Source organism: Lithobates pipiens, unplaced genomic scaffold, assembly GCF_037356315.1.
Source record: "Lithobates pipiens isolate NorthernLeopardFrog02 unplaced genomic scaffold, aLitPip1_a1.2 Scaffold_25, whole genome shotgun sequence".
NCBI classification, from domain to species: domain Eukaryota; kingdom Metazoa; phylum Chordata; class Amphibia; order Anura; family Ranidae; genus Lithobates; species Lithobates pipiens.
Genome location: NW_027507787.1, coordinates 129,268,027 through 129,293,879, shown reverse-complemented (window position 1 = coordinate 129,293,879; position 25,853 = coordinate 129,268,027). Strand labels below are relative to the sequence as shown.

The 25,853-nt window shown below is 42.5% G+C and overlaps 1 protein-coding gene across 2 annotated transcripts in view; it reads left to right on the top strand.

The window, feature by feature from the left end:
- Positions 1-25,853, top strand: part of LOC143930510 (synaptotagmin-15-like) — a 218,436-nt gene that overhangs the window by 61,642 nt on the left and 130,941 nt on the right. For both annotated transcript variants that reach the window (XM_077454866.1, XM_077454865.1), the window contains exon 2: positions 2,855-3,059. In XM_077454866.1, coding sequence (XP_077310992.1) covers positions 2,855-3,059 — 205 coding nt within the window. The remainder of the gene's footprint in view (positions 1-2,854; positions 3,060-25,853) is intronic.

Genomic DNA, 25,853 nt, shown 5'->3' with positions numbered 1-25,853 from the left:
AGTGTAATATTCCTTTAAATTTCGTACCTGGGGGGTGTGTATAGTATACCTGTAAAGGGGCGCATGTTTCCCGTGCTTAGAACTGTCCCTGCACAAAGTGTCATTTATGCATGAAAAAAGCACTCGCATGAATTGTCCTCAGCTAAGATGTGTCAGGCTGCCAGGATTCCCGCAGTGTCTCTGGTGGAGACAGGATGGATGCACTGCACTGGAACATCGGGAGAGATCACCCATCGCTGGAACCCGGAGAAGAGATCACCCATCGCTGGATAGCAAGAGTGGATTACCACCGCTGGAATCTTTTTTTATTTTTTTATTTTTAATAAAGGACTTTTCCCAACGGTGTGTGTGTCTTTTTTTACAATTTTTTAAACTTTCTTTGTGAAATGGTAGGGGTACTTTTGTACCCTCTTACCATTTCAAACGGGGGCCGGGATCTGGGGGTCCCCTTGTTAAAAGGGGCTTCCAGATTCTGATAAGCACCCCACCCGCAGACAACCACAACCACCAGCCAGGGTTGTGGGGATGAGGCCCTTGTCCCCATCAACATGTCACAGACCCCCAAAGCATCCTCCCAATGTTGAGGGCATGTGGCCTGGTACTGTTCAGGATGGGGGGGTTCGCTCTCTCGTCCCCACCTCTTTTCCTGCAGCCTGCCAGGTTGCGTGCTCAGACAAAGGGTCTGGTATGGATTTTTTCAGGGGAACACCACGCCATTTAAAAAAATAATAATGTGGCGTGGAGTTTTTTTTTTTATCAATGACTTTCAATGACTGTTCTTTGTATTACGGGGAGCCGACAATTCATTATAGCCACGAGTGCTTTTAAATTACTTTTTTTCCTACAGAAATTACACTTTGTGCAGGGACAGTTCTAAGCACGGGAAACATGTGCCCCATACTATACACACCCCCCAGGTATAAAATTTTAAGGAATATTACACTTTTATTGTTTTACTTTAAGCATTATTAAAATCACTGCTCCCAAAAAAACTGCAGTTTTTAAAAGTTTTTAAAAGCTTTTTTTTGCATTGATATTTTTTTATGACAATGACTTGCATATAAACCTTTAAAATGAGAACTTTAGATTTCTCCCATAGACTTTTACAGGGTGTTCCACGGCTTTTCGAATTTGCCTCAAACACTCCAAATTGTTTGCTGTTCAGCAAACAGGCGAACGTGAGTTTGTCTCGAACTCGAAGCTTATCCCTAATGTTGACTTATTCCTCCGTTAGGCTGTGCCACGTAAGGACTATTCTTGAGGATTTTCTATTCATTTTCTCCCAATGAAGAAATAATTCTCTTTATCATTTAATTGCTCTTGCATTTGTTTACTACAGTTGTTAGTTCATGAACAAGTGGAGGGCCATAGTTTGGACAATCCTGCTCTAGATCACAGATGTCAAATTGGTGGCCCCCCATCTGTTGCAGAACTACAAGTCCCATGAGGCATTGCAAGAATGACAGTTACAAGCATAACTCTCACAGGCAGAGGCACGATGGGACTTGTATTTCCTCAACAGCTGAAGGGCCGCTAGTTTGACACCCTACTCTAGATGAACTGTGGATATAGGATTGTATAATTTTTTTCTCCCCTTCTATTGGTTGAACTGGACGAACTAACTTTGTAACTCTGTCAGAAGAGATTTATGAGTAAATCCCTAATTTCAGAACATGATATAGGGAAATAGAATAACAAGATAACAAAGAATTTAAAAAGTAGGAAATGGATGGCAATCAGGGCACCATACATGAATTTGTAACAAATAAGTGCTAGCAGTATAGAGTAAAACCTTAGTTTGAGAGCATTTTGCAAGACAAGCTAAATTTTTAAATAAATAAGTGATGTCTTGATATACAAGTAGCGTCATGTCACAACAGAGTTTAAAACTCAGGCCCCTCTAAGTGTAGCAATATGGTTACATTTAATGAAGGTACAACATTTAGCAACTCACATGGTTACACAACCTATCACATTGCTATAATCTTTTAATATGGACTATAAACTGAAGGACTTATGAATAAATGTTTGTGGAACACATCACCTGAGTTTCCATATTTTTTTATGGGGAAATGTGGTTTGACATACAAGTTCTTTGGATTACAAGCATGTTTCCGGAATGAATTATGCTCGCAATCCAAGGTTTTACTGTATAATATACAGTACAGTGAGTGAACATGCCACAAATCAGATGTAGTCCGCATCCAAATAAGCATCAGTCAAGAAGCAGAGTGCTGCATGATGGTGTACTGGGTGTCTTATTTTTTATATTAGTGCTGCATGCCGAATTTAGAGACATAAAAACCCCTAATAATGTAGTAATATATTTATCAAACAATTAAGAATTATATTTTACAATACAGATGATGTACACAAAGCTGTCCTTGTACTGGGCCCTTCATCTGGCAGAAGGAGGATCAGGTACTTCAGTGTAAAATCAAAAATCTGTGGTAAAGTTTGACCAGTTTTCTTAAGCTGGCCATACACCTATAGATTATCTGCAGATTTTCTATGGTTAGATGGAAAAAGTGCAACAGATTTCTCCATGTTCGCGAAACTGTGTGGATGAAGGAATCTCCCACTTTTTCCATCTAACCATAGAAAATCTGCAGATAATCTATAAGTGTATGGCCAGCTTTAATCAAGCTGTGCTTATGCTGTTCTGGAGGTCAAATATTTGGCAATGGATCACAAAACTGGCTGTACAGATATACAAATTATTTAGAAGGTGAAATAGTTCTTGTATTTAATTCAAGCGCATATTTACGATATCTACGTTTGTGGATTTCATTATGTCAACCACTTACATGCCACTGTGTTAAAAAAACACCTTGTTTATTTTGTTTCCATTTAGAACAAGTGGCAGCAGTTGCCGGAGGTATAATAGGAGGAGTTCTTCTGTTGTTTCTGATTGGCTTTGGAGTCTATGTCCTATTGAAGAAGAAGTGCATTGGCCCTTCTTATGAAGAACTGTTAAATGCCTCAACTCCAACACAAACAGAAATCACTGTTGTGGAACAGAGACTGTCACCGTCATTGGGTTATGCCAAGGACCCAGGGTAAGATTTAACACTATAACTCTACTGAGTATGCAAGGAATGTCATGATATTTGATTGCAAAGGGATAATTTGCAATGCCTATCTATCTATCTATCTATCTATCTATCTATCTATCTATCTATCTATCTATCTATCATTCTATCTTCACTCACTGTGTGTGTGTGTGTGTGTGTGTGTGTGTGTGTGTGTGTGTGTGTGTACTGTATATATAGTGCCGTATTCGTACCACTTGAAATTTTGCACATTTAGTCATGTTACAACCAAAAACGGAAATGTATTTTATCGGGATTTAATGTAATAGACCAACACAAAGTTGCACATAATTGTGAAGTAGAAGGAAAATGAAAATAGTACAGTTGTTCTGTAAAGGCCTCATAGGTTTGTTAGAGAACCTTAGTGAACAAACAGCATCATGAAGGCCAAGGAACACACCAGACAGGTCAGGGATAAAGTTGTGGAGATTTTTAAAGCAGGGTTAGGTTCTAAAAACTATCCCAAGCTTTGAACATCTCAGAGAGCACTGTTCAATCCATCATCCGAAAATGGAAAGAGTATGGCACAGCTGCAAACCTACCAAGACATGGCAGTCCACTTAAACTGTCAGGCAGGCAAGAAGAGCATTAATCAGAGAAGCAGCCAAGGTGCCCATGGTAACTCTGGAGGAGCTGCAGAGATCCACAGTTAAGGTGGGAGAATCTGTCCACAGTACAAGTATTCACTTTCACACTGGGGCATTGACAGTGCTTTATCGTCATTTTACCAGCGCTTTTCGGCTGTTAGCAGGGTGCTTTTATCCCCCGCTAGCGTCCGAAAAAGTGTTAAAAGTGCCACGTTGCTGCAGCTTCAGCAGCGCTGCCCATTGATTTCAATAGACAGGGACGCCAGTGCACTGCTACAGTGTAAAAGCACTCAGGCTTTCACACTGGAGTGACAGGAGTGGTGCTTTTCAGGTGCTTTGCAGGTGATATTTTTAGCGCTATATCTCCTGTAAAGCGCCTCAGTGTGAAAGTAGCCTTATGGAAGAGTGGCAAGAAAAAAGGAATTGTTGAAAGAATGCCATAAGAAGTCCGTTTGCAGTTTGCAAGAAGCCATATGGGGGACTCAGCAAATATGTGGTAGAAGGTGCTCTGGTCAAAATTGAACTTTTTGGCCTAAAAGCAAAACTCTATGTGTGGTGGAAAACTAACACTGCACATCACCCTGAACACCATATTTCACGGCGGTGACAGCATCATGTTATGGGGGTGCTTTTCTTCAGCAGGGACAGGGAAACTGGTCAGAGTTGATGGGAAGATGGATGGAGCCAAATACAGGGCAATCTTAGAAGAAAACCTGTTAGAGTCTGCAAGGGACTTGAGGCTGGGGCAGAGGTTCACCTTCCAGCAGGACAATGACCCTAAATATACAGCCAGAGCTATAATGGAATGGTTTAGATTACAGCATATTCATGTGTTAGAATGGCCCAGTCAAAGTCTGGGCCCAAAAACCAATTGAGAATCTGTGGCAAGACTTTAAAAATTGATGTTCCAATCTGACAGAGCTTGAGCTATTTTGCAAAGAAGAATGGGCACAAATTTTACTCTCTAGATGTGCAAAGCTAGTAGAGACATACCCAAAAAGACTTGCAGCTTTAATTGCAGCGAAAGATGGTTCTACAAGGTATTGACTCGGGGGGGCTGAATACAAATACATGCCACACTTTTCAGATTTTTATTTGTAAAAAAAATTGAAAACGATTTATCATTTTCCTTCAACTTCAAAATTATGTGCCATTTTGTGTTGGTCTATCACATAAAATTCCAATAAAATACATTTACGTTTTTGGTTGTAACATGACAAAATGTATAAAATTTCAAGAGGCATGAATTCTTTTTCAAGGCACTGTACATTGTGCAAAAGTTTTTGGAAGTGTGAAAAAATGCTCTTAAGAATGCTTTCAAAAATAGAAGTGTTAATAATTTATTTTTATCAGTTAACAAAATGGCAAGAAAATAAACAGAAAAGAAATCCCAATGAAATCAATATTGATGTGACCACCCTTTGGCTTAAAAATAGCATCAATTCTTCTAGATGACCAAAAATATAAGGCTAATCCTCATTGTATACAGCACTGCACCCCAATGAAACTGTGCTCAGAAATAAATATTAAAAAAATGTTCAATGTGAAATGTCTCTATATTTAAATGTTTAAAATTACAAAACGCCGAAATAGGCGTAAAAAACAGCAAATAATAAAATATATTCGGCCGGCCAGCTGCAATACACACGCCTGTGCTACAAACAACGGGACGTAGCGAATGGTGATGTCAGTACGTCTCTCTTCCCAACTGCGCCCAAAGGCAGTATCCTCATGACCTTTTACATCTACTTGATAGAATCTGGTAAATGTATGGACTGAAGACCAAGTTGCTGCCTTGCATATTTGAGCCATGGAGGCTCAGTGATGCACTGTCCAGGAAGTACTGACAGCCTTGGTGGAGTGCGCTTTAATATGAAAAGGTGGAATTTTCTTTTTTAAACCATAAGCTTAAACAATCACTTGACAAATCCATTTAGAAATAGTAGATTTCAATGCTGCCTGTCCTTCTGGTAACACAAAGAAAACATCTGTTTTACGAATCTGAGCAGTCACCTTCAAGTAGACCTTGACTGCTCTCACCACATCAAAAGAATGTAGTGACATTTCTTTCTGCAGAATGAGGTTCTGGAAAAAATGAAGGCAGAACAATATCCTGGTTTAAATGAAAACCTGACACTACCTTCGGTAGGAAATTAGGATGAGGATGCAATACAACCTTATCCTTATGAATAATCAAATATGGCTCTTTACAAGAAAGGGCAGCCAACTGATACTCTTCTTGTAGAAGATATGGCAACCAGAAAAACTAATTTCCTTGTCAATAGGACCAAAGGAATATGCTGTATCGGCTCCAAAGGCTGTTTCTGACAGGACCAAATTCAAATTCCAAGGGTTCAGGGGTGACCGAACTGGAAGATTAATCCGCATTACTCACTGAATAAAGCTACGAACCAGAGAGTGTGAAGTGGTCGTTGAAAAAAATACCGATAAGGTTGACACCTGGCCTTTGATAGTACTCAAGGCTAGCTTCATTTCTAATCCCATCTGTAGAAATTCAAGGATCCTACCTATGACATATTTCTTGGTGTGCCAACCCCTAGATTCACACCAAGAGACATATGCCTTCCAGATTCTATAATATATGACTCTGGAGGCCACCTTCCTAGCATTAACCAAAGTAGAAACTACTGAACCTGACAGCCCATGGTCTTTCAGAATGTGGGTCTCAATAGCCAAACCGTTAAATATAGCATTTGTAAGGTAGGATGGAATACCGGACCTTGTGAGAGAAGGTCTGGTAGAGATGGTAGGGTCCATAGGTCCTTTACCGCCATCTTTACGATCTCCTGGGCCACACTGAGGCCACAAGAATCACTTCCTTCCCTTCCTGCTTGATCCTGCGAAGAAGGCGCGGAAGCAGCAGAACAGGAGGGAACGCATAGATCAGTGAAAACTGAGTCCACAGTGAAACCTGAGTCCATGTTGTCCTTGACACAAAGTTGTTGATATTTTTTTTGAACCTGGACGCAAACAGATCCTGGAATTCCCCATCTTTGACATATTGATAGAAAGATGTCAGGGTGAAGAGACCATTCTCCCGGGAACAACTGTTGGTGACTCAAGTAGTCCGCCTGCCAATTCTCGCTAGGCAAGGAATGGCGTCTTCTGCCCAAGATAGGATATGATTCACCTCTCTCTGGGTGATTGATATAGGCCACTACTGTGGCATTTTCGGATTGGGTCCTGACAGGACAATTCCATAAACTGAGCATCCATGCTTTCAGGGCCAGACAAGCTACCCAAATTTCTAGAATATTGATGGACAAGGTCATTTCTGATTTGGACCATCTTCCCTGGACAGACGCTTCTTCTAGGGCTGCTCCCCAGTCCAGAAAACTAGCATCTGTTGTTACCACTTTCCAGGTAACTGGTAGAAAGTATTTTCTTTTTTGGAGATTCTTGATTATCAACCACCAACTGATGCTTTGATGCACTTTTGGGGATAAACACATTGGGAAGTCTAGAGCGCGTACCTTCTTGTTCCAAGTTGACAGGATACTGTTTTGTAGCAGGTTCGAATGAAACTGAGCATAAGGAAAGGCCTTGAATGAAGCCACCATCTTTCCCAAGAATCTCATGCAAAGTCAAATAGAATGATTCTTCTTTGCTTTGACCACCTGAATCAGTTGCCTTATGGAACTAATCTTTGTCTGGAGCAAGAACACCCTCTACCGAGCTGTATCAATGATCAGACCCACGTACTCCAATCTCCTTGATGGTTTTAAGGAGGATTTCTCTAGGTTGAGAATCCAACCTAGGTATTTCAGGTAACTAACTGTGGTGACCAAACTTTGGTTTAAGCGGGCTACCAACTGATCTATCAAGAGTAGATTGTCTAAGTAAGTTAGAATCGTTATACCCTGAGACCTCAATCTGGCTAAAGGGGGAGCCAGGACCTTTGTAAACACTTGAGTTGCAGTAGCTAGACCGAAAGGCAGAGCTACAAACTGAAAATTATGATTTTTCTATCTCGAAACGTAGATATTTCTGGTGAGCGGGAAAAATAGGTACATGGAGATAAGCATTCTTGATGTTGATTGATGCTAGCAGTTCTCCACCTTGTAGAATAGAGACCACTGATCGGATTGACTCCATGCAAAAAGAGCGGATATTCAAAAAACGGTTTAGATCTCTGAGATCTAAAATGGGTCTGACATCCCCACTTGGTTTTGGTACCATGAAAACCCTAATCTTCACTCCATGAAGACCACAGATATCACCTTTTGAGAAAAGAGATGATCCAAAGCCAGAAAGAGAGACTTCTTTTTTTTCCAGATCTCTGGCAACGTTTGATCTGAGAAAACGAGAAGATTGAGGAAGCCACCCATTTGTCTTGACACTGTTCCTGCCAGACCCTTGAGAACTGAAAAAGTCTTCACCCCACTCGAGCGCCCTTCATAAGGAGGTTTTAGTATTTTGTTTTGTGGGTTTCCTCCCTCAGGGCCTCTTTTGACCCTGGGGTTGACCCTGAGGTTTCCCTCCTTTACTTGATGGTGGAGGCCCTCGTGACTGCCTGGAGGCTGATGCTCCTAGCACTGGAGAAGACGCTCATTTAAAAGAAAAACGCTTAAACTTCTTAACTGGTAAAAGGGAACTTCTTTGGATGTATTTATCCAGATCGTCCCCAAACAACCGTTTACCATGAAATGGAAAACTAGCCAAGAGCTTTTTGCATGGGACCCCTCGGCTGACCAATTTTGCAACCCTAGAATTTGACGCACATGCACCAGCCTGAGCATAAGCCGTGATCCCTAGAGAATAGAATCTCTCATAGCATCTACTGTAAAACATAACGCCTCTAATATTCCAGCCAAATCTTGGGCCTGCTGATCAGGAATAATCTTGAGCTCCTGTTTAAACTGGTCTTTTAAGGACTTACATACACCGATCGCTGCCAGTGCTGGCTAAACTACTGAACCTGCCAGAGAAATATTGTTTTTAAATAGGAATTCCAACTTCTTAACTGTTGGATTCTTCAGCATTTGAGCATTGTCTACCAGACAAGTTAGGTTTTTACTCACAGAGGATATAGCAACGTCAATTGCTGGAATCCCCCATTTCTTATTAAACTCTTCCTCCATAGGATAAAGTGTTGAAAACTTTTTTGGAGGAAAAACCTGATGCTCCCACTCAGGAAATATAAGCTTTTTTAGTAATGAATGGATAGGAAAAGCATGAATAGCTTTCGCGAACACAAACAAGAAGTGGGTCCATCGACGGACTCCGCTACTGGCAGCAAAAATGTGGAGCGGACCAATTCAGTGAGAGATTGTACCAACAACCTTTCTTGTGAACCCGATCCATCAGTATTTGACTCTTCAGAAGAGGAATCATCAGCCTCCTCCTGGTCCCCTGAGAGAAATTTGTCATCTCTCGCCCCATGTTCCTCAGTTTGAGGGTCCTGGGTAATGGAATGGGACCTGTTACTCTTATGCCGTGTACACACGTAGCGGACTATCCGCCGGACTGTCCATCGGACTTTCCGAACGGGCTACTTGCCCACACACGGCACTTTTTCAGCAGACTAATACGGCGTACTAAGTCCGCCGGACTATCCGCCGTACTTTTGAAATGAACGGACTCGCCCACACACGCGGAGGAAAGTCCGCTCATTTAGAGCGTGTCTCCAGGTAGGCAGGGCCCGCGAAGGATGCGTCGCTGGCCCCGCCACCTGGTATGGACTTAAAGGGGAACCCCAACGCCGAAAAAATCGGCATGGGGGTCCCCCCAGGTCCACATCAGACCCTTGTCTGAGCACGCTTCCCGACCGGCCAGGAAAGGGAGGGACGAGCGAGCGCCCCCCCCCCTCCTGAGCTGTACCAGGCCGCATGCCCTCAACATGGGGGGGTGCCTAAAGGGGGGCCGCGCGCCCCCCCAACCCAAAGCACCTTGTCCCCATGTTGATGAGGACAAGGGCCTCTTCCCGACAACCCTCACCATTGGTTGTCGGGGTCTGCGGGTGGGGGGCTTATCGGAATCCGGGCCCCCCACCCTATGTAAATGAGTATGGGGTACAATACAATGTACCCCTACCCATCTCAATACTTTGTTATATATCCTTTGTTGGCAATGACAGAGGTCAAATGTTTTCTGTAAGGCTTCACAAGGTTGTCACACACTGTTGCTGGTATGTTGGCCCATTCCTCTATGCAGATCTCCTCTAGAGCAGTGATGTTTTGGGGTTTTCGCTGGGCAACACGGACTTTCAACTCCCTCCAAAGGTTTTCTATGGGGTTGAGATCTGGAGACTGGCTAGGCCACTCCAGGACCTTGAAATGCTTCTTACAAAGCCACTCCTTTGTTGCCGGGCAGTGTGTCTGGGATCATTGTCATGCTGAAAGACGCAGCCATGTTTCATCTTCAATGCCCTTGCTGATGGGAGGAAGTTTGCACTTAAAATCTCATGATACATGGCCCCATTCATTCTTTCATGTACATGGATCTGTCGTCCTGTTCCCTTTGCAGAGAAACAGCCCCAAAGCATGATGTTGCCACCCCCATGCTTCACAGTAGCTATGGTGTTCTTTGGTTGAAACTCAGCATTCTCTCTCCTCCAAACATGACAAGTTGTGTTTCTACCAAACAGTTCTACTTTGGTTTCATCTGACCATATGACATTCTCACAATCCTCTTCTGGATCGTCTAAATGCTCTCTAGCAAACCTCAGAGGGACCCGGACATGTATTGGCTTAAGCAGGGGGAAACGTAGAAAAGTTTTCTGTGGTAAAAACCAACATACTCAATCTTCACCCTCCACATTGGGTTCCATTAACAAGCCTTCAGGAGCCGGGGACCCTCGGGGTAACCCACAGTCCTGGACCTGCAATAGCATCCCACCAGTAAAACTTTATGGCCTTAATACCAAAAGTACTGGATCCCGGGATCCAGCTCTCTAAAAAGAGAAGCGTTTTCAGGCAAAACCTAATTTCTTCAGACAAGAGGCCCGGGTATCATTCAATTTGGCCTAAGAGACACTTTGAATGGATCTGGCTCCATAGCTAGCCCCATCAAGGATTGCTCCAGAGGAGGTCAGCACAGCGCATCTTCACTCGTGACCAACACCTTAGACGCTGGCAAAAAAACTGAGGTACTCCCAGTAGTGAGAGGGGTTATATAGGGCATGGACTTCTTGTCTTAGGGTCTGCCAGTGTCCATCACCTGTAGGTGGCCTATAACCCACATAGTAACTACTATGGCTCTGTGTCCCGTGATGTACAATAAGAAAAATGTTTTCACAGCCCCCTCTACATTACACTGCCCCCTCCCTGTGCACAGTACACAGCCCCCCCCCCCCCACCTCTGCACAATACACAGCCCCCACCTCTGCACAATGCACAGCCCCCCACCTCTGCACAATACACAGCCCCCACCTCTGCACAATACACAGCCCCGTGCACTCCCAGGAGACCCCCAGTAAAGAAAAATCACTGCCAGCCCCTTCTACACTGCTCCTCCTGTGTTGGTGTAATTGTAAAATGACGCTTCTAAATACCTCAATAGTTCAATAGTTCCATTCTTTCACTGACCCAGTCACATGACTGCTCTCCTCTGACGTTTCATAGATGGTCTTGTGACTGCTCTCCTTATCCAATCTAAAGCTACACCCCCCAGGAGGAAGAGGAGAGGGAGGAGGAGAGCAGCCAGAAAAAAACAGAGCTATTGAGCTATTTAAAAGCTATTTAAAAGCTTTGTTTGACAATGACACAGGAGAAGCAGTGTAGGACAAGGGGCTGGCAAGTGATTTCTTCTCAACTTTAGACTATGTAGAGAGCGCTGGCATGCTGAAAGACTCATCAATGGCCCATATTCAGCGTTCTGGCTGATGACTGAATAGGTCACTCCATGACCTAATGTGCTTCTTCTTGAGCCATTCCTTTGTAGCCTTGGCAGTATGTTTTATGTCATTGTCATGCTGGAAGACCCACCCACGATCTATCTTCAGTGTTCTGGCTGATGAAACAAGATTCTCATCCAAGATTTTACAATACATGGCCCCAATGCGGGAAAGTCAGTCTGTACCTTTAGCAAAGAACCAGCCCCAAAGCATAATGTTTCCACCTCTGTGCTTGACTATAGAGATGGTGTTTTTAGGATCACAGTAAGCATTTTATTTCGTTCTAACACAGCGAGTCCCCCTCCTCAAGAAGGCACATGTACAGTCATGCCAACAAACATCTAAATGATTCAGAGAAGTATTAGGAGAAAGTGCTGTGGTCAGATAACACCAAAATTTAGCTCTTTGGCATGAACTCGACTTGCCGTGTTTGGAGGAAGAAAAATGCTGACTATTATCCTAAGAACACCATATTTACACTGAAGCATGAAAGTGGAAACATGATGCTTTGGGGCTGTTTCTCTGCTAAAAGTACAGGTTGACTTTGCCGCATTGAAGGGCCAATAGATGGGGCCATGTATTGTAAACTTTTGGATGAGAACCTTCTTCCCTCAGCCAGAACACTGAAGGTCATGAAGGGGTCATCCAGCATGATAATGGTATAAAACATACCACCCAGGCAACAAAGGAGTGGCTCAAGAAGAAGCACATTAAGGTCATGGAGTGGCCTAGTCAGTCTCCAGACCTTAATCATATAGAACATTTATGGAGGGAGCTGAAACTTCGAGTTGCCGAAAGACAGCCAAGAAACCTTAAGGATTTAGAGAAGATCTGTAAAGAAGAGTGGACCAAAATCCCACCTGAGATGCATGCAAACCTGGTCACCAATTATAAGAAACGTCTTACCTCTGTGCTTGCCAACAAGGGTTTCTCCACCAAGTACTAACTCATGTTTTGCTTTAATTTATAGCATTTGTTTTATGTGTTTTTATCTGGATTCTCTATCATTTAAAATACACCTATGAAAAAAAATTATAGACCCTTCATTTCTTTGTAAGTTGAAAAACTTACAAAATCTGCAGGGGATCAAATAATTATTTTGAAAATAAGGAGGTAGTTACGGCGCTCTCCTATACTAGTGGAATAAATCGCTTGCTACTCATAGATGAAAATCGCATGAATAAAAATCGCATGTGGACTGGGTTACCCCTATTCAACTTTCTCAAGTGTTAGTGTTGCTGAATCGCAGTGAAAATAACATATATTGATACAAATTCTTTAAAATTCAAATAAAAAACGTATATGACAGTAAAATAAACATAATAGAAAAAAAACATGATAGAAAAAAAAATATATAATAGAAAAAATATTATGTTTATTTTACTGTCATATACGTTTTTTATTTGAATTTTAAAGAATTTGTATCAATATATGTTATTTTCACTGCGATTCAGCAACACTAACACTTGAGAAAGTTGAATAGTGGTAACCCAGTCCACATGCGATTTTTATTCATGCGATTTTCATCTATGAGTAGCAAGCGATTTATTCCACTAGTATAGGAGAGTGCCGTAACTACCTCCTTATTTTCATACAGCTTTTCCCTACTCATTCAGTTGGGACGTTTTTTCGGTAGTGGCAGCCTCCCTTCCGAGCGGTTTTAGTTTGTTTTTTTCTTATTTCCAACCACTGTCTCCATAGCGCAAACCCTACCCTCCTTTTTAATTATTTTCCCCACCTATATATAAACTTTATAAATTCATTGGTGGTTTGGCTGACTGTAGAGTTGAGACAGAACTCAAATTATAAAACAGTTATCTAGATATATTAAATGTTGCAACATTTTTGGAGCCACATTGTCAACGTTTTATATTTACAAGGTCTCCTGTTGTTATATTTACAAGGTTGCCTGAGTTTTGACTGACCCGGGTAACTCAGGGCATTCCTGTTTACTTTTGCCTCATTAACAAGTATGCTCAAGTACACCTGCTCGCCTGATACATTATAATGAATGTCTTTGTCCGTGCAGCCTCTCAATATACTTCAATGGGCTGCGTGCATGCAGCATCTGGAGTCTAGACATGCAGTAAAAACTGTAAGAGGCACCACGATTTGGTGCATGTTAGCACCAAATCGCTAGAACCCGAGTCCTCCTTCTTCTGTGTTAGGACAGTGACCCGCTGCTAGTAGATAGAAGTTTTAGCCCTTGTAAACACGGTCGGAGAATCCGTCGGAATGTGTCCTATCGGACCGTGTCATCAGATAATCCGACTGTGTGTGGTATGCATTGGACTGATTCCGTCGGAATATCCGTCGGACCCAATTTTCCAACATGTTGGAAATATTTCCAGACCAACTGGGCCGATCGGACATACTCCGGTCATGTGTAGAGAATTTTGATCGGACCAAGTGCCACGCATGCTCAGATCAAATTCCTACATCAAAGCTATTGGCTACTAGCCTGAATGTAGTCCCATCGTAACGAAATTACGTCATCACGTTCTGAAAGATCTGATTTTTTCGCCAACTTTGTCCGACCGTGTGTATGCAACAGTTTCGGACAAGATCCGATGGACAAAATCCGACGGGCAAAATCCGACGGATTTGATTGTGGAAATCTCCGACCGTGTGTACAGGGGCTTAGCCATATTGTGCCCAACTCCTGGCCATAATATTGTAAATAACTCTCTGTGCTGAGCTGAAGTGGTGAAATTTACCTGAAAATGTATAGCAAGCTGTACACAGGACATAAATGGAAAATGGACAGCCATTGGAAACTGACAGAGGTCCTGACCCTTCCCCACTCTATCCAAAAGGACGAAAAACATTTTTACTGGATATATCCTTTAAAAATTGAACAGCAGGCAAATGGCTAAATATACAACTGAAATTTTTTTGTGTATATGAACAGATTTATCTGCTAAAAGGTCTGCCGCTTTTGTGATTCATAGGTCCTTGACAAGCAGCACAGCCAGGAGGATAACACCACTTTCTCTGTTATGCCACACACACACACGACTGGACATTTTGACAGCAAAGGTCCGACGGAAGGTCATCAGAACGTGATGACGTAATTTCGTTACGATGGGACTACATTCAGGCTAGTAGCCAATAGCTTTGATGTAGGAATTTGATCTGAGCATGCGTGGCACTTGGTCCGATCAAAATTCTCTACACATGATCGGAGTATGTCCGATCGGCCCAGCTGGTCGGGAAATATTTCCAACATGTTGGAAAATTGGGTCCGACGGATATTCCGACGGAATCAGTCCGATGCATACCACACACAGTCGGATTATCCGACGACACGGTCCGATAGGACACATTCCGACGGATTCTCCGACCGTGTGTACAAGGGCTAACTGTTGTTGAGGCGCCCGGAGCTACAGCTGCAGCAAAAGGAGGTAAAATACCCTGAATCTGTGGGCCATTAGTGAACTACTACAACACTCTGGATTTGGTAGGAGGGACAGTCACGGTGCACCAGATGCAGGCCCCGACTGGCCATAGGGCACACCGGGCATTTGCCCGGTGGGCCAGGCCCGCTGGGATCAACCTCAGGGCCGCAGTCTGATACCTGGGGATAATTGGGCTGCACAGCAGTAGGTAAGCTCTGACCACGGCATGGAGAGGGTTAACACAGGACGCGGTCACTTCTCACCGTGCGGCTCTGCCTGTGTCTCCTCTCCAGGCTCTCCTGCCCTGCCGACAATGTAATATATCAGCAGAGCAGGGGCAGGAGGAGCCGGAGACACTGAACAGCTTGAGTGCAGGGATCCGTGGTTGCTAGTCAGCAGGTCAGATCCAATCAAAACAGCGATTACTGTCCATGCACGCGCACTGCTGCTGATAGCTAGGCAAGGGGGACGCTGTCAGGGCTGGGGCCACTGATGTCATGGAAACGTATGACGTATGGAGACCCCGCCCACCCAGGCAGATTACGTCCATTCAAAAAACCAACAGGAGTGAGAAGACAGTAAATGTGAGAAGTGTAAGTGCATAGAGAGAAGTGAAGCCATCGGATCGGGAGACAAGGGAAGGAGACACAGAAGGAAAACAGGTAAACGAGAAAAGGAGTAATGGAGGACACAGGAAAGTATAAATAGATAAAAATGAATGGCCACAAAAAGGAGATAAGAAAGGGGGAAGAAGAGGGGAAGGAAGGAGGAAGAGCAGATAGAAAAAAAGGGGGGGGGGTATATAAAGAGAAAGAGAAAAACAAGGAAAAAAGAAACAGAAAAAGGAGACAACGGAGAGGAAAATGAAAGACAAAAAAACAGTGAAAAATGAAAAAGGATAAAGATGATAAAGAAATGAAAATAGGAAAAAAGGAAGAAATGAGTGGGGAAAGGAGACAATTTAAGAGGATAAGGTGCAACTGAGAAAAATGTATAAAAATAAACTTAAAAAAACAAGTAAAGAAAATTACCTAAGTAATAAAAAATAAATAAATAAATAAATAAAGTGTGACATTTTTTTAAATAAAACATAAATATAAAAATAAATATAAATAATAATAAAAGAAAAGGAAAAAAAGGAGAAATAAAAATTATAATAAAGGATAAAAATGAAAGAACACGAAGAGGAAGAAACCGGAATAAGGAAAAAAAGAAAAATGGAAAATGGGAAAACCTAAAATATTATAGGTGAAAAAAGAAGAGAACAAAGCCTTGGTGCAGAAAGACCTAATCAATGTTAATACATGTTCAATGAAGTGGGAGTCTTTTAATACCAACAAGCAGGTACTCACCCGTTTGTTAATATAATCCTGATCTACAGCTCCTCCCGACCCCTACTCTGCTTATAGGATGACATCGTAGGAGGGGTGCGAGAGACTTTAGAGGACACACAGGCTGATTCCTGCCCCTGCCCTGCCAAAGGTAGGACTGTGCAGGGGAGGCAGAGAGTAAAAGGGGCCACTGTGATTACAGAAAAAAATGAGGGGGCATGACTGCAAGGGGCACTGTAATGGAAGGCTGTGATTGGTAGGGGCACTGTGATGAAAAGTGAACTGCACTGTAAAGGGGGACTGTAATCATTACAGTTTCATTTATAGTGCAGTCCCCTTTATATCACAGTGCCCCCATTATATTACAGTGCAGAGGACTGACTCCTTCATTATCTGGTCACCAACTGCTCTCGCGAACATGCGGTTGATGGGAAATTGGCTGCTCAGTCTAAATTGCCCGGGCCATTTTTTTGTCCCAGTCCGGGCCTGACCAGATGTACAGGTCCCCACGCCTCCTGCCCACCCATTCTACCCTTCCCCTAAGTCTCAGAGTCTCTTTTCTCCCCTAATCTTTTTACACTACACAACACCCCCATGGACTGCTAAAAGCCAACAAACCTATATCCCTCTCACACCATTGCCACTTTTCAGCTTTCACAACCAAAGAAAGATGAGTTATCCACTGCTGTTTCCACCACATTCTTACAATGTTTATCTTCTGTTTCCGTCATTGTGTGTAATAGTAAATACTTAATTACCCAATATTGCGCTATGACTGTTGATTTACTTTAACTGCTGACACTATGAAGACTGGCAGAATGTGAAATATGTAATGGTTTATCTTTGTATAATTTGAAAACTAAATACAAACCTTACAATTAAAAAAAAACGAATGAAAAAAAAAAAATATATAACTGCCTACATTGTTACATCAATTAAAGGTATCATAAAATTACAATAAAATCAGATTAAGTCCACATGGCCTACACTCTATGCCAACTAGTCTGGTTTTCAAATTTGATTAATTGATTTGATTAGCCCTTCAGCTTGGTTCATTTAGACTGCAGAAGAAGAACATACTGTCAAGGCTGTTAGAATAGTTTAGAATATCAATGGACACAGTCGTGCAATTGCACATTATAAGGGTTCTATGAGAGGTATATTTATTTATTTGTTTCATTGTACTGTGCCCTAGTTCCTCTAAACAAAATTTGAACCATTCAAATGAACAATGATAATAAATAGTAGTATAAGTAAAGCAGATAAAATAGTACAAATTATATAGTGTAAACATGTATGTGATGTCAAAAAATCCACTGGTGTATGGTCCTTCATTTTCTCCCCCATATGATAATACAGGAAAATAATCCTCAACACTAAGTGCCCTCCATTGCACTCATGAAACGCACTTACCAAAAGTGTGTGTCTAATGCCGCGTACACACGGGCGGACTGTGTGGCGTACTTAGTTCGTCATACAATCCGACGGACATCCATCGTACTTTCGACTGAACGGACTTGACCACACACGGATACCCAAACAGTCCGTCGAAAGCTTGCGCGATGACGTGTACAGCACGTACGACGGGACTAGAAATAGAAAGTCCAATACACAGCAAAGCACCCTTCCGCCGTGTAAATCCTTTCTGGGCATGCACCATTCTTAGTCCGTCGAACTAGCCTACTGACAAGCGGATTGTCCGCTGAAACCAAAGTACGACGGACAGAATTTCGAAAAATCCGAAATACTTAGTACGCCAGACTGCACGCTGAAAAAGTCCGCTGAAGCCCACACACGAGCGGACTGTCCGCTGAAATGTGTTTCGACGGACTAAGTACGCCATACAGTCCGCCCGTGTGTACGCGGCATAACAAATAAAATTAGGCAAACACAGATCAGATGATTCTAAGATCAAAAAACACTGGCAGACCAGGCTTTCGCCTTAGAACACAGTCTCATAGGACATAGAGATGCATAGCAAAAACCACTTCCATAGTGTAATACTGCCAAGCATACGATATTGAATCTAACCAAAACATACCCACACAAAAAATCTTGTTAATCAGCATAAAGCATGAAATAAACACAGGTTCAGCTAGGCAGAGTGTACCTCCGGCCGCTGGCTAATCCAGCCTTCACAGCTGAACACAAACAGGATCTACAGATAGAAACAAAGCAAATCTCAGCCCCCACTATTAGGCTTCACTCCCTACATGCGTTTCGTTCGTATTGTCTTTTTCAAGGGAGAGGCCCAATATTGAAAACACTGCCTAGAAAAGCTTAGCCCATCCCTGCTGAATAGATCCCCAGAGCTGGAAATTCACACAAGCCAGTTCCATAGGCACAGACCTCACACAGGACTGTATCAGTTAATAGTAAAAACAACTAAAACTTTGTAGCAAAATAATACCAATTGTATGCAAGCTCATTAACTTATCGAATGCTGATCAACTGAAAATCAATGTAGCATAATGAACCAACATATATAATACATAAAAGGCGTGGTGTATAATTAATCCATATGTAATCCATAAAAAGATCTAAAATGAATACACATATATTGCACCCCAAATAAAATATTGTAACAAAGTAAAATAAATATTAAAATATGAAAACTATTGTATAAAAAAACAAATAAACACATACCGTATATACTCGAGTATAGGCCGACCCGAATATAAGCCGAGGCCCCCAATTTACCCCCAAAAAAACTGGCAAACTTATTGACTTGTGTATAAGCCGAGGGTGAGACATGCCTGTCCATCCCTGTGTGTGTGTCCGTCCCTGTGTGTCCGTCCATCCCTGTGTGTGTGTGTGTCCATCCATCCATCCATCCCTGTGTGTGTGTGTGTCCATCCATCCATCCATCCCTGTGTGTGTGTGTGTCCATCCATCCATCCATCCCTGTGTGTGTGTGTCTCCATCCATCCATCCCTGTGTGTGTGTGTCTCCATCCATCCATCCCTGTGTGTGAGTGTCTCCATCCATCCATCCCTGTGTGTGTGTGTCCATGTGTGTGTGTCCGTGTGTGTGTGTGTGTGTGTGTGTGTGTGTGTGTGTGTGTGTGTGTGTGTGTGTGTCCAGCCTACCTGTGTCCCGAGCCTCCGTCCCGTGCCTTGCCTCCTTGCCTCCGTCCCGTGCCGTGCCTTGCCTCCTTGCCTCCGTCCCGTGCCGTGCCTTGCCTCCTTGCCTCCTTGCCTCCGTCCCGTGTCGTGTCGTGTCGTGCCTTGCCTCCGTCCCGTCCCGTGCCGTGCCGTGCCTTGCCTTGCCTCCGTCCCGTGCCTTGCCAGGATCGCCTCGGCGGCCATTCTAAAATTCAAAAGCCCCGCCTCCGCCTCCGCCTGTGATAGGCGGAACACTGAATTTCCCAGCAGCCTGTGTTCCGCCTATCACCGATATCGTCTCATCCTCGTACTACGGACGAGGATGAGACGATGTCCGTGATAGGCGGAACACAGGCTGCTGGGAAATTCAGTGTTCCGCCTATCACAGGCGGAGGCGGAGAAGGAGGCGCGGCTTTCAAATTGTAGTATGTCCGCCGTCTGTCTGCTCGATACGCTGATCGAGCAGTCAGACGGCGATGACTCGAGTATAAGCCGAGGGGGGCACTTTCAGCCTCAAAAAAGAGGCTGAAAATCTCGGCTTATACTCGAGTATATACGGTAATAAAATACATGTATAGAAAATAAAACCCATAAAAGACCACAATATTAAACGCAAATCTAAACCTAAAGGCCCTCACAAAAATACAGTACATATAAAAAGTTTTCACACACCTGTTAAAATGTCTGGTTTCTGTGCTGTAAAAAAAATTAGACAAAGATAAATTATTTCAGAACTTATTTCACCTTTAATGTGACCTATAAACCGTACAACTCAATTGAAAAACAAACTGAAATCTTTTAGGATGGGGAAGTAAAACTAAAAAACTAAAATAATGGGGTTGCATAAGTGTGCACACCCTGTTATAACTGGGGATGTAGCTGTGTTCAGAATTAAGCAATCACATTCAAACTTATGTTACATAGGAGCCAGTACACACCTGCCATAATTTAAAGTGCCTCTTATTAACCCCAAATAAAGTTCAGCTATTCTAGTAGGTCTTTCCTGCCATTTTCCTAGTCAAATTCTACAGCAAAAGCAATGGTCCATAGAGAGCTTTCAAAGCATCAGAGGGAGCTCATTGTTAAAAGGTATCAGTCAGAAGAAGTGTACACAAGAAGTTCCAAGGCATTAGATATACCATGGAACACAGTGAAGACAGTCATCATCAAGTAGAGAAAATATGGCACAACAGTGACTGGACAAGAACTGTACGTCCCTTCAAAATTGATGAAAAGACAAGAAGAAAACTGGTCATGGAGGATTCCAAAAGACCTACAGCAACATTAAAGTAGCTGCAGGAATATCTGGCAAGTACTGACTATGTGGAACATGTGACAACAATCTCCCATATTCCTCATATGTCGGGGCTATGGGGTAGAGTGGCAAGATGGAAGCCCTTTCTTATGAAGAAAAACATCCAAGCCCAGCTAAATTTTGCCAAATCACATCTGAAGTCTCCCAAAAGCATGAGTGAAAATGTGTTATGGTCTGATGAAACCAAGGTTGAACTTTTTGGCCAAAATTCTAAAAGATATGTTTGGTGCAAAAACAACACTGCACATCAACAAAAGAACACCATACCCACTGTAAGGCATGGTGGTGGCAAGAATCATGCTTTGGGGCTGTTTTTCTTTAGCTAGAACAGGGGCTTAGTCAAGGTAGAGGGAATTATGAACAGTTCCAAATACCAGTCAATATTGGCACAAAACCTTCAGGCTTCTGCTAGAAAGCTGAACATAAAGAGGAACTTCATTTTTCAGCATGACAATGACCCAAAGCATACACTCAAATCAACAAAGGAATGGCTTCACCAGAAGAAGATTAAAGTTTTGGAATGGCACAGCCAAAGCCCAGACCTGAATACGATTGAAAATCTGTGGTTTGACCTGAAGAGGGCTGTGCACAGGAGATGCCCTCACAATCTTACATATTTGGAGTGTTTTTGCAAAGAGTGGGCAAATATTGCCAAGTCAAGATGTGCCATGCTGATAGACTCATACCCAAAAAGACTGAGTGCTGTAATCAACTCAAAAGGTACTTCAACAAAGTATTTGTTAAGGGTGTGCACACTTATGCAACCATATTATTTTTGTTTTTTATTTTTACTTCCCTCTACCTAAAAGATTTCAGCTTGTTGTTCAACTGAGTTGTACAGTTTATAGGTCAGATTGAAGGTTCAAAACTCCTGAAATTATTTATCTTTGTCTCTTTTTTTTACATCACAGAAACCTGACATTTTAACAGGGGTGAGTAGACTTTTATATACACTGTATATATAAAATAAGCATTGCTAATAAAACAAATGATGTCCAATTTGATATTGAGACTTTTGGGTTTCAGAGTTTGAAGATAATTAATCCACTTAGTTTCTTTTTGAAAAATGTATCTCTTCCTATTTATGCCCCTCCAATGGACCTGAGGCACCTGGACAATAATTGTATTCAATCTTGTTTCCTCGTAGTCCTTTTTAATAAAGGTACTCACCTTTTCATGGTGAGTACAAAAAATCCTATTGTTTCTTTTGTTTATAAAGGACAAAGTCTGTTTTTTGATTCTAGACCTTAAGAACATCCCAAAGCAGAGACCACCATGAGGTAGGAGAACCAGAAACAGCATAAAACTCCCAAGAAAAAAAATCTGCTAAACTGCTGCCTGCAAAATAGACCCAAGGCATGCAAGCTCCCCTATTGGAATGGGCTGTAACAGGAAAATGAGGAGCCTGATGTTTTATGGTATAAGCCTGAACAATAGCCTGCCTAATCAATCTCAAGATAGTAGGCAAAGAACCCATCAACCCCTTGTATGGACCCTCTGGGACCTCAAAGAGGGTAACTGTTGTGTGAAATGAGGCTATATCAGAAAGGTAACAACATCCAGAGTACAAAGTGCAATATCCTTTGGATGAATTGGTTGTTGGCAAAGACAAGGCAGGACAATGTTAACGTAAAATGTGGACACCATCTTTGGTAGGAAAAAGAGCAGTGGCTGAAGAATCCTTATGTTAAACCACAAAGGGGGGCTTGCAAAACAGGAACGTCAACTCCAGCCAAGCAAAGTTGATGTCTACCAAAAAGGCAATTTTCTGGGAAAGAGTCAGGAAATTAATTTTCCGAATGTTCTCAAGGGGGAGTTTCTACAGAAGGTCAGGTCCCACAACAACATTGGAAGTCTGACAGGCAGAGTAACATCCATAACACCTTGGGTGAAGAAGGTACAATCCAATGACTGTACAGCCAGAGGTAATTTAAAGTAGACCACCTTGGCCAAAACCTGGCTTACCTTGGTCTAGACCAGGGATGTCCAACCTTTTGACCTTCCTAGGCCACATTGCAAGAAGAGGAATTGCTTGGGCCACACATAAAATGCACTAATGATAAAGATAGCTGATGAGTAGAACAAGTCGGGTAAGTTAATCACTGATATAGATCATGTACCTATCTAAGTAAGAAAATTATGTTTTTTGTAATATATTTATTATAAAATATAAGAGGGCAACATAAAACTAGTGCAATATTTGATACTGTTTTTGACAAACTAACCCATCAATATCTGGTTTGCTGGATGTAGTAGAAATTCTCAATGAATCCTCTAGGTCAAGTATCTGCAATTAGCGGACCTCCAGCTGTTGCAAAACTACAAGTCCCATCATGCCTCTGCCTCTGGGTGTCATGCTTGTGGCTGTCAGAGTCTTGCTATGCCTCATGGAACTCGTAGTTCTGCAACAGCTGGAGGTCTGCTAGTTGCATATGCCTGCTCTAGGTGCTCATCAGATATTTTGGTTCTAATTTTGCCCTTCGTGTGCTTCATCCTGGAAAATAGTTGCTCACAAATATAGGTGCTGCTAAAAACTGATGACATGGAAAAAGCATGATTGTGAAGAGTGGGGTATTTTTCTTTGGGAAGATAAAACTTATAAAAGTTTTATCTTGTTATCTTGTCATTAGTGCCTCTAAAAGAGGCACTAACAAATATTTCTTTGTCTGTATGTGTTCGCTAAACAACATTTTTACAAAAAAATCTAGAAAAACACAATATTTTAAAATAAGTTAATGATTTTGTGTTGGGCCACATTCATAGCTTTCATATCCCATGGACAGCAGGTTGGACACCCCTGGTCTAGACCTTGATGACTTAAGTAGTCTGCCTGTTAGCTTTCCATATCCAGAATTTAAACCATGGAGAGGGCTGGAACATGAAGCTCCACCCAGCAGGACTCATTGTTCTGCCATAGCAATTGACATATGCCACTGCTGCAACTGGACCCTCAGTGAATTATCCCAAAAGAGATCAATCCAATGTGAAAGACAGATTCTTATTGCCCATAGTTGCTGCACATTGTTAGAAAATTTACATCCCTTCCACAGGCCATCTGAACCATCAGCCCTCTCTATCCAATAAAGGGTCAGAAAGATTTTGCCAGTCAGCAGCAATGGAGAAAGAAGCAACCAAAATAGGAAGAACCTGAGTAGACAACTCACACAAACCTGTTTCTCCAGGGACAAGGATGATTTGTCCCATTTGGTCAAAATTTCCCACTGCAGAACTAGGGTGTGGTATTACACATACAAAACTGCCTACAGAACCGCAGAGACAATGACATCTAGAATTTGCATACATTCTGCAGAGATGCCCACCAGTGAGACAACAGCAGATAAACATGAGCTTTGAGTCTCTGCAGTTTTTGCAGAATCAGGCCCAGGTACTCCAAATGCAGAGTTGAAGCTGGAGAAGTTCAAGATTCAGTCAAACTCGTTTAGGGTGCAAATAGTAATTTCTAGATTGTCCTCCAGGGAAGACAGGACAAATACATAGAATGTGCAAGGGTTTCTGCCTTTCTTTTGGCCTGGTCTTTAAAGAAAGGAGATTCCTTCCTGTGAATTAATTTGGAGGAAAATAGGTACCGGATTACTGTAGCACTCCCCAAGATGGGGCAGTGCAGTATGGGATGGCCCGCATTAGCTTGGCAGGAAAAGGCACCCAGTCTCCCTCCCCCTTCATCACCACGTGTAAGCCTTGAGGGCAAGACTCTACAGGCACAGAACAACTGCCACAGATTGAAGGACTGACACCCAGCAGGACTCAGAGCACCACTATGAGTTTTAGGCAACCACACAGGTTAAAAAACAGGAAGGGTGCCCTTTCCGGAGCAAGCTATTACACAGGGTGCTGTTCTTGACCACTGCAGCAGCTGCACAACATGAGTCAGTCAGGGAAGCCAAGTGGAGCCCCTTCGCACTGTCCCTGCAGAGCACTGAGGAGAGATATTATTGGCCTGTGCCATTCCCAAAACAAAGATCACTGCCGGAGGTGCAGACTAGACATGTGCATTTCGTTTCGTTCCGATTCTAAATTCGGACAAATTTTCATTATTTGGACATTCGGATGCATCCAAATTACCGAATTACAATGCTAACGAACGCAACTGAATTCGGCCAAAATTCAAATCAAATTCTAAAAAATTTGAATTCTAAAACAATTCGAATCTAATTCAAAAACAATTCTAGTCGAACCAAATTTGAAAACAATTCGAATCAAATTTGAAAACAAATTTGAATAAAAATCAAAAAAATATAAATCGATTTCTAAAAAAGAATACAGTAAAATAGAATATAAAATAATAACACAATAGAATTAATATATATAACATCTTCCAAAATTCAAATTTCCTATAGAATGAATTAGAATAGAAAAGATTTGAATACAAAAGAATAGACTAGAAAAACAATTGAACAGAATAGTATAAAATATTATTTTTCTATTTATTTTTATTCTATCACTGAGTCCAAGACTTATTCTTCAAGGGGAAACCCTAACCCCAACCCTAACCCTAAACCTAACCCGAACTCCAAGTTGGGGATTGTCCACTTGCCACATCACCTGCCATAAGTTGTGTATTGTCCACTTGCCACGACACCTGCCACGAGTGCCATGCCACCTGCCACAAGTGCCACGTGACCGGCCACAAGTGCCACGTGACCGGCCATGAGTGCCACGTGACCGGCCACAAGTTCCACGTAACCTACCATGTGACCAAGTTGTGGATTGTCCACTTGCCACGTCGCCTGCCATAAGTTTTGTATTGTCCACTTGCCACGACACCTGCCACAAGTGCCATGACACCTGCCACGGGTGCCACATGACCGGCCACGAGTGCCACGTGACCGGCCACAAGTTCCACGTAACCTGCCATGTGATCAAGTTGTGTATTGTCCACTTCCCACGTCACCTGCCACAAGTTTTGTATTGTCCACCTTCCACATCACCTGCCACAAGTTGTGTATTGTCCACTTCCCACATCACCTGCCAGAAGTTGTGTATTGTCCACTTGCCACGTCACCTGCCACAAGTTGTGTATTGTCCACTTGCCACATCACCTGCCCCAAGTTGTGTATTGTCCGCTTGCCACATCAACTGCCCCAAGTTGTGTATTGTCCACTTGCCACAACACCTGCCATGAGTGCCACGTGATCGGCCACGAGTGCTAA